At 56.8% G+C, this 9114-nt stretch overlaps 1 protein-coding gene across 3 annotated transcripts; it reads right to left on the minus strand.

The window, feature by feature from the left end:
- Positions 1 to 147: 147 nt before the first annotated feature.
- FAM131A (family with sequence similarity 131 member A) lies at positions 148 to 8718 on the minus strand. 3 transcript variants are annotated; one of them, XM_052641325.1, is made up of 7 exons: positions 8695 to 8718; positions 7418 to 7478; positions 6285 to 6427; positions 3994 to 4087; positions 3597 to 3779; positions 3316 to 3432; positions 148 to 1809 (listed from the first exon to the last, which is right to left on the minus strand). In XM_052641325.1, exons 4-7 carry the CDS (start codon positions 4061 to 4063, stop codon positions 1334 to 1336), a joined length of 846 nt encoding a protein of 281 aa, XP_052497285.1. In that variant the 5' UTR covers positions 4064 to 4087; positions 6285 to 6427; positions 7418 to 7478; positions 8695 to 8718; the 3' UTR covers positions 148 to 1333. The 3 variants fall into 3 exon arrangements, with proteins under 3 accessions (XP_052497285.1, XP_052497277.1, XP_052497292.1); XM_052641317.1 differs by lacking the exons at positions 7418 to 7478; positions 8695 to 8718 and adding an exon at positions 7071 to 7158; XM_052641332.1 differs by lacking the exons at positions 6285 to 6427; positions 7418 to 7478 and having other exon boundaries at positions 8695 to 8702.
- Between the last annotated feature and the right edge of the window lie 396 nt (positions 8719 to 9114).

Genomic DNA, 9114 nt, shown 5'->3' on the forward strand with positions numbered 1-9114 from the left:
CTTTGAGAGGGAAGGGGTAGAACTAAGATGGGTTTATACTGGAACCTCCAATGACCAGATGTATATAGAGATTTACAAAGATTTTTATATTAATTTAATAAAACAAATTCTTAAATAGAACAAAATAAACACCTAATGAGCCACTTATATATAGAATGCCTGTGCCCTTCAGCTCTGTTCTTACCTTGGGCCCTCTCACCTCCCAAAGTCTACAAAGCTCCAAATTGAGCAGCCACCCGCAGCCCCCAGAGCTGTAAACTCCAGAGCTCGCTGTCCGTGGAATGCCGGGTCTGCAGAGGCCGCCACTGCTTGCTCATCCAGACCCCAGCTGAGGCTCAGGCCCCAGGAAGGTAGCTTTGCCCTTTTGTTCAGCCAAGAAAGACACAACCCTCTTTCCTCCCCAAGGAGAGACGCTCCCTCATGACTGTCTTTTGTTGGCACGATTCCGACAACTGCCTGGCATTCATGTGGCCCCCTTGTGGCCCTCTCTGGAAGAACATCCAGATCACTGCTCCGTGGCAATCAGGGCCATCCCTTCTTCCAACTCCACCCTAAAGAGAACTCCTGAGTGAATGGGGCAGCCTTTGGGCTCCGAGCCACCAGGACCCTGCCCACACGTCCTTCAAGTAGCTGGGGAAAGGCCTAGACCCCATCACAGGGGCCAGGAAGAGGGCCAAGGGTACAGGCTTTCGTCATTCCATGGCCTCCCAGAGAAGATCCGACTGAAAGAATAGACCGAGACCCCTCTTTAAGAAGAAGAAGATTTAGAGATGATGGAGAGGTGAAGCACAGCACAAGCCCAGCTGGGCGAGGGGCCCTTGGGGGGACAGCTCGATCCAGAGGCTCCAGGAGGCTTGGAGCCAGCCCCCCCCCGGGCGAGGGCAGTTCTGTCAAGCACTGCACATGGACTCGGAGGTGAGAAGAGAAGCAGAGGAGAGGCAGGGGTAGAGGGTGGGAGAGGTGGGGCTCCCTCCTGCTCTACAGTCCAGTCATAGCCACCGCCTTAGGGGTTCACATCACCCGAGGAGGAAATGTGTACGTGGTGTTTTTGATTTAAGAACATGAACATCATTGTCTGCCACAGCTGTAGCCATGCCCCAGGGGCCCCGGGCATCCCCCGGCAAACCCCAGGAGTGGGGGCAGGACATGCGCCCCCAGCCTGGCCCCTCCCTCCTCTGAACACTTTCATGCAAACACACAATGGAGGAGTGAGTGCTCCCAGGAGCCCTCTAGGCTTTGGAGCTCTGCTGGAAGCCTCGCCCACGCTGGGGCACGGAGGCTCTGTCCCCAGAAGCAGCCAGGGGACACATGCCACCACGCGGCATGATTTGGGTCACTGTTCCTCCGGCTCCACCTCATCCTCATCTAAGGACACCACCCCAGAAGAAGCTACGTCAGAGGCTTGCCGCTGCCGTTCCCAGCTGCTCACTGGTGGCAGGCAGAGTGGCTGGCAGTCCTTGCAGGGGGCTGGCTCCTCCTCAGCGGGAGAAAGGCAGGACTCTGTGAGGGGCGAGTTGTAGAGGGAGTCCTGGGCCTCCAGTGGGCCCAGGCTGCGGAAGGCACTTTCCCGGCTGGGGGGCAGTTTAGCGAGGAGCAGCTCATCGCCCAGCAGCTGGGAAGCCAGGCGGGCTGGGGAGCCCAGCAACCCGTCCTCCAGGCTGCACAGACTAGAGCACAGGGTCTCTGGGGACACGGTCTGCGAGCAGTCGCTCTCAGGTTCCACGGAGCCCTGGCGCACAGGCCGGGAGAATCTGTGGCCAGTGAAGAGGTCCTGGAGGTGGGGCCCCAGGGGCAGCTGCCCAGCCAGGTCTGCAGGGGGAGAGAAAGAAGACAGCCCTGCTAGCCCCATTTCAATTGGCCTGCCTAGAAGCCACATCCTCCCGGCTCCCAGCCTCACAGGAGCTGAGTAACTTGGAGCAAGTTGCTTAACCTCTCAGTGCCTTAGTTTCCTTAACGGTGAACTGGAGGTTATAACTTCATGGGATTTTTGAGAGAACAACAGACTCTGGAACTTGGTGAGAGTCAATAAATACAGGGATACTGTACATGGCGCAAGTGGCTCACTGCACAAGGGGCACCTATCCAAGACTGAACTCAGCCCACAGTCCCTGCCAAGCAGCATGCCCTAGTATGAGGCTATCCCCACCAGAAAAACGCGTCCCTGTTTCTAACTTCCACAGATTCCACAGGGGCTAGTAGTGGCCTTGGATAAATGTTGGTCGTTATCATTATACCAAGGGTCAAAACAGGCCTGGAACTCAAACAAAAGCACTTGTGGTTCAGGCATCCTAATCAGTCCCCTTAAGACCACAGCAGCAATCCCCAATCTGCTCTAACGTACTGCCCACCCTGGAGAACTTGTTAATTAGCCGGAGGGGATGGGCCACCGGGTAGAGGCAATCTTCAAAGGCATAGAGGTGGGGGGATGGTGGCCTGTGAGGTCTGAGCCTAGAAGCTACAGAGAAAGTCAGCCACGTGGTTTAGAGACTGAAAGATGAAAGGAGGGCCTTTGCACAGCTGCACAGCCCCTGCAGGGTCCCCTCTGCAAGCCCAGGCCCAGGGAAAGATCCACAGGCAGGCCTCGGCTGGAGGGATAGGGCAAGGATCCGGAGCTGGAGCCAGAGGCCCTGTGGGGTGTCCCGGCCCAGCAAGCCTTCCTGTTTTCCTGGGGCCCCAGCCCTGCAGGGAGCTGTGCTGCTGCACTGCAGCTCCTCTGAGCTGCTACAGCCAGCCAGAAGGCTGCCTTGAGAGGGCAAGGCAGGACACAGCAGACCCTCAGAGATCAGCTGCACAGAATGCATCGGTGAGGTCTCTGGGCTTTTTGTCTGTTTGTTTGTTTGAAAGTGGCTCTGCTGGTAAAGAATCTGCCTGCAAAGCAGGAGACCTGGGTTCAGTCCCTGGAATGGGAAGATCCCCTGGAGAAGGAAAAAGCTACCCATTCTAGTATTCTGGCCTGGAGAATTCCATGGACTGCATAGTCCATGGGGTCGCAAAGAGTCGGACACAACTGAGAGACTTTCATTTGAAGGATTGTGAAGCCCAACTGCACAGACAGGCAAAGAAGGCTCAGCACCTATGGAAAAAGAACCACTCCCATTTCCAACTGCTGACTGCCCACTCACCAGCAGTAGCCAGCTGTCCTGCCCTTGGAATGTCAAGGACTGTCTGGACAGTCTGTCCTTCTCCTCTCCCCTTCTGCAGGCTGAGGACATTTTGGGTCTCCCTTTCCAAAACAAAGGCTGAGCTCTGAACCACAAGGCCTGTCAGGCGGGTTCCACCTCTGCTGGCAACACTAGCATGAGATATCTCCCTCACCTGAGTCAGTTCCCCCAGCAAAGTCTTCGTCATAGGATTCATCAGTGGAGTCCTCGCCGTCCACCGAAGACCATGCCCGGAGCTTGGCTTCTGCAATGGCAAATTGCTCAGCCACTCCTGACAGGAAGGACAGAGTTTGTTTAGCAGAGGTGAGCTAAGATGAGGGCTCAGCTTAGACACAGGAGAGGGAAGACACAGCAGTACAGAAAGACTCCAACCCCCACATCAGGCCCAAGGAGATGAAAATGAGCATCCCTACGATAAACCCTTTCAGTACCCACCTGCTGCAAAGCGAGCCTCCTGTTCACCCTCACTGAGGTCTGAATAGGAGGAAAAGGCTGATTCCAGGGCAGCAGGAGAGTCACTTGGCTTGCTCCAACCCTTCCACTCAATGAGGTGAGCCACTCGGCCCTGGGCCATGGCAGTGGGCTTTGTCACGTGGTCCTTCACCACCTGGGAAATACCTGGAAGAGGGTGCAGAATGAGGAAAGCTGGTAAGGACACAGACCAGGGAGCATCTGGGACGAGAGGGGAGGGGTGATGGTAGTTAAGAGTCCATAAGTGTCTTTGGCTGGGAGGAGGGAGCTGGGATTCATTTGAGAAAGAGAGGAAAGAGGGAGCCCAGCGAGAGCTCGCAGTCCCCAAGGGCATGTGCAAAAGGGCAAAGGGGGTGCATACCATGCAGCGAGGATCTGGCCAGCGCAGCAATCTCCTGGATAGTTAGGGCTCTCCGGGACTTGGGCAGCATTGCGATTGTATCTCCAACATTCACCTTGGGTGACAGCATCAGAGGGTGAGTACCCCTCTGACAGCAGTGTCCCCCACAGGCCCATACTCCACCCAAGGCATCAAGCAGATATGGGAGCTTGGAAGAGATGCCAGAGCATCTCTGATGTCCCAGTAGCCACTGGGATATGTCAGAAAGTAAGAGGCCAGAATCCGCAAACTGTGTCCACCCAGGAAACAACATAGACATGAGCAGGTCCAGGGGAGTAGAACTGCAGCTAACCCACCACATCCTGGCTTGCAGGGAGGGAGGCAGGTTGACAAGTAAATGGAGTGGGGCCTTTGAGAATAGCAAAGAGGGGAGGCCAAATGCATGGCAAGTGGGACTTCTCCAGGTCCTCTCCCCCTTGCCCATCTCAGTCTTCAGATCCTCCATTTCTCAAGCCTACAAGGGCCACAAACTCAGTATGATCAAAACCAAGCCAGACACCTTCTCCTCATATATGGCCCTGCTACCAGACTTCCTGACTTCACTCCAACCCACCATTCTCCCATTCCACCTGGCTCCAAAGTTACCATCAGCATTACCATCAGCTCTCCCCTAAGCCTGCTTACCCAGATCTGTTATTAACAGCTAACGACTCCATCTCCAAACTGCCTTCTATACTACTGTCATCCTTTCTACTCCTGCTGCCACAGCCCTTTCTCAAGGGCACGCCCTCAGTGGCCCCTGCTCAGATTAGCGCAAGTGGTGGTCCCCCAAGTTCCAATCCCACACTGGTTTCTCAGCCCAGAATGTTGTGTATGTAAGTGTTCCCCACCCCGCTTCCCATGACTGGTTCTTCCTCATCTTCAGGGTCTTGGCTGAAATATCACTCTCTCCGAGAGCCTTCCTGGCCACCCTAGCAGTAGTCCAGGCTCCCTCTGTAGTCTATAGCCAGTTGCCATCCTCTACCAACAGACCCTGTGTATGTCCCTATGGTCTGTCTCCTGTGTTTCCTTACTTCTTGTTGGTTTTCAGCTCTATGAGGAACCTGGTCTCCCTTGGTCACTGCTGCACCCACCCTGTGTTTAATACAGGGTCTGGTACAGAGCAGCTCTGAAAATACATAGGCTGAATGAATTAGGCAAAGTATAAAAATAAAAAAGTAATTTTCCTGGAGTGCAACTGGTCACAACATATCCCTATTTAAAATCTTTCCTGGGTTCTTCCAATGCCCAATGAAGTGGAAGCTGCACGGTCAGGCACTGAAGGAATCCATTCTGTGAGGCCCTAGGCTGCTTCCAGGCCTGCTTGGAATCCACCAGTGATTTCCTCTGCCCAGTGAAAGCCCACCTTTCTGCCTTCCCTTCAGGCAAGGGAAAGCAGCTTTCCCCTGGGCTAAGAATGCCATCCTTGCCTGACAAAATGGTCCCTATCATTTAAGGCCTGATTCTCAAGTGCCACCACCTTCGAATTATGTTTTCAGTCCACAGTTTCTCTGTCTTCTCTTGTATGCCTGCACCCCCAGCTCAGCAATGTCCTTGCATCTTTCCTGAGGGATTTTGGGGTGGCAAAGCCTCAGTCTGATTCACCTGGGTTCCTACCTCCACCCTACACCTAGCTCAGTGCTCCTTGGCAACCCTGGGAAACGTCTCCCTCCATGAATGAATGAAGTCAGAGGCACACGCCCCATCCCCGGCACTGCTGACCTCTCCTCCAACACGTTCCCACCCCTCAGAAGAGGGACTCCACCTGCCCCCTTGACCTCAGGCCCACCCCGTCCCTTCAATACCTGGCTGACAGGGCCCCCAGGGTGGTGCCGGCAGCTTCAGGCCCAGCCTGGGGGGCGGAGCACCTGGTGGGTGTTCCCTGGTTCGTTCTCCCGCCCTCCCATCACTCCCCCCAGCCATCGCCATCCTTGCCTGCGCTCGCGCAGCTGCAGCCCAGGCCCAGAGAAAAAGGTGTATGTCTCCCTGGCAACCCATCACCATGCAACAGGGTCTCCCGGGATACGGGCCCGGGATGCGCTGACGTCAGGGCCCAAGGCGCAAGCAAGCCCGCCCTCTGGCACAGCGCCGAGCAGAGCAGACCGGCGCGCGGGGGCGGCCTTGTGGCCCCGGCGGCCGGATAGCGCCTCCGCTTGCAGGAAAAGGGAGCCAGAAGCAAGGCTGGCTGGCGAAGCGGGGGTGGGGCACACAGATACCCTTCGCGTGGATGCAGGGGGCCCCCCTTCCCCCTACCAACACCAGGGGCCCAGCACCTCTGGCAAGTCCTGGCTGTCCACTGAGGAAGGGCGGGAGGACCGGCTCCAGCCTCGGAGAGTCCGAGCAGATCCCAAGGAAGACAGAGAGAGGCCTCGAGGAAGTTCGATCCACTCCACAGCCCACGCGGGGTCCGAGGCCACTGAGGGGTGGGGAAAAGGCTTTCAGCTGGGCTCCTACTTCTGCCAAGATCCTCACTTTCATCCGGTGTTGCCCTCCATACCCCATCCCCCAGTCCCTAGAACCTAAGCATCCACCTGGTGCTCTCCACAAGCCTGAAAGCCCCCATCCTCACAGCCCTGACCTTCAGGCCTCCAGGGCCATTTTGTGGCAGGCACTCCCCACCATCTTCCTCAAGATATATTCTGCCATCAAAACCCTAGGTATGAAACCTAAACTTTGATAAATTCCGAACCTTCTCAGGTTTCTCAACCTACCCATTCCTCTTGGAAAACACACCACATTCTTCCACCAACATCACCCCCTCTCCCCACCACCAACTTGGACCCTTTACAAGCTTGCTATGGTTCTTTCCTTTGGCCAGCCTCAGCTTATACGCAGCTCTTTACTCTTCTTTTCTGACAAACCTGTGATTGATTTTCTTCTGACTTTTGTCCCAGTCCCCTAAGGCTTTTTCCTGATGCCCTGTCTGGCCCCAGCCTGTCCGTTCCTATCTCAGCCTGGTTCCCAATAGCTACCCAGAGTAATTTTCCTCTTGCCGCCTGAGCATCCTACTCCTCAGCTTCCCATCACCTCCCAAATCACATCTATGTCCCTGGCCTCACCTCTTCGACTTGTCTGACAAGTCCATCGTCCTCCGGGCCCTTCACGCTGCCACAGAAACATTTTGCCCAGCACAGAAATCATAGGCATGCTGGCTGTGTTGATGCGGAGAACCAAAAGCCCAGAACCGCTCCAGGCTCAGCTCCCAGTTCTATTCCTATTTTGGCTCCGGATGCTGAGCCAGTCCCCTCCCCACTTGGAACCTGTGCCTAGTCACAGAAGGAGAACACTTCTGCCTCATGGCTTTGAGGAGGTGGGAGTGCCTGGGCCCAGCTGAGCTCTCTGGAGCTCAGGAGCTGAGGCCCATCCCCTAGACAGTGCCAACAGGCAATTGTACATCACAACTGACCTTTAGCTGGAGCAGCCGTCTCTGTCCCTGAGCCTCAGCCAGCTGGTGGTCCCCAGAAACGCTACCAACCGGAAGGAAGACACAAGGTTACAGGCCAGCCCTGGCCCCCAGCTGGTACCTAATCAGGGCTCTCTAGGCCAGTCATGGGGTCAGCCAAACTCTCCTGACTACAGGAGGGAATGACTACCTGAACGCCAAGCCTTAGCAGGGCCAGAGGGATCAGAGCAGCCTGCTGCTTCTCAGCTTCAAAAGTCATGAGATTAATTTAAGACTACAAATCCTAGAATTCCTCATGGGAACCCCAGTCAAATACATGTCTCAGCTAGAGTCTCAGTCCCAAAGAACCTCAAGTAACACCCACACTAAGGCCTCTGTGCCTGACCGCCTGCCCTAAAAGCCCAGGACTCATTTCAAACCCAGCCCTACACAAGGCACAAGTTACTGCCTGGCTTTAGGCCTGGGGAAATCCATGACACGGGAGTAAAGTAGGCTGGCCTACCTCAGACACTAAACTAAGACCAGGCCCCAGTGTGCACCACGACCTATAGGAACCAAGGCCCAGGCAGTGGTCAGCAGTTGTGGAAAGGATGCCCCGGCAGCCCCCCTCTGGGCTCCTGTTTCCCTCCTCAGGGCAGAGTGAGTTCTGTTTTTGTTGGGAGTGGGGTCAGGGGACTAAAACGTTTTTTTACAGATGAGAGGTGATCACGTGCTCACAGGTGCCCCCAAATGGGGCTGCAGTCCCCTTCATCAACCTGCGGCCTCTGAAGGGGGTAATAAGTTTGGTCAAAAACTCCATGGTAGGATGCTTGGCCAGCGTCTGCAGGCTACCTCCTGAAGGGGGCTGGGACACAGCTAGAAGACAGGTTCCCAACATAGGGCCACTCCCAGGACAGTGAGAGGAGAGGTGTAGGCAGAGGGGGAGGTGATTGTGAGTGGGCATGCAAGGTCAGTCGCCACGGGCTGGAGAGGGTTGAGCAGCCCTTCTCCAGGATGTGCGCCTCCTGCCACCCTCAGCGCTGGGGATGCAAGCGGAAAGACCACGAGTCCACCCTGCAGAGCCCAGAGGCAGTAGCAGGCCTTAGGAGCGAGCCTGAGTCGGTTAACCCCCCTCCCGGCTCGGCCCGCTCCTTCCTCTTGCCGGGCCCGCCTCCCCAGTGCAGGCTCCTCCCTCTCCCAACACCGGCCCCCTCCTCAAGGTCCCCACCCGCCCGCGGCGGCCCGCGCACCGGGTAGCCTCAGCCCGATTCCCCAACCTGGGCCCGGTCTCCGCCTCTTACCCTGACTCGCCGGGCTCCGGGAGCCGATACAGCCCATGACCGGGCACCCAGCCACGCTAGCCCGCGCTCGGGGTCCGGGCCATCGCCCTGCAGAGGGTCGGGCCGCGGCCGCCACCGGGGAGGGGAGAGCCCGTTGAGAAGGGAGGGGGGTGGGAGCCGCGCGTCCGCCAACGCTCCCCGGAGAGGGAACCGGGCTGGTGACGTAAGCACGGGGGCGTGGCCACCGCGTCACCACCCAAGGCGGGCGGGGCGAAGCCGACGTCACAGCCACGTAGAGGCGGCCTGGGGCCGAGTCGGAAAAGATTCGTCCTGTGCTCCCAGACCCAAGGCACCGAGGGTGAGGACTGGCGGGACGGGTCACGCTCACTCATTGGGCCCGGGCTGCTACTCATACTGCATAGGGGCAGAAGACATTCTTTG

This window comes from Budorcas taxicolor, chromosome 1 (genome assembly GCF_023091745.1).
Source record: "Budorcas taxicolor isolate Tak-1 chromosome 1, Takin1.1, whole genome shotgun sequence".
NCBI lineage: Eukaryota > Metazoa > Chordata > Mammalia > Artiodactyla > Bovidae > Budorcas > Budorcas taxicolor.

Coding starts and splice junctions, on each gene's coding strand:
- FAM131A (XM_052641317.1), bottom strand. CDS start 7,158: ATGCCTATGATTTCTGTGCTGGGCAAAATGTTTCTGTGGCAGCGTGAA. Junction 4,088..6,284: donor ACAGCCAGGACTTGCCAGAG/GTGCTGGGCCCC, acceptor CTGTCACCCAAG/GTGAATGTTGGAGATACAAT. Junction 3,433..3,596: donor GGAGGCTCGCTTTGCAGCAG/GTGGGTACTGAA, acceptor CCTTCCTGTCAG/GAGTGGCTGAGCAATTTGCC.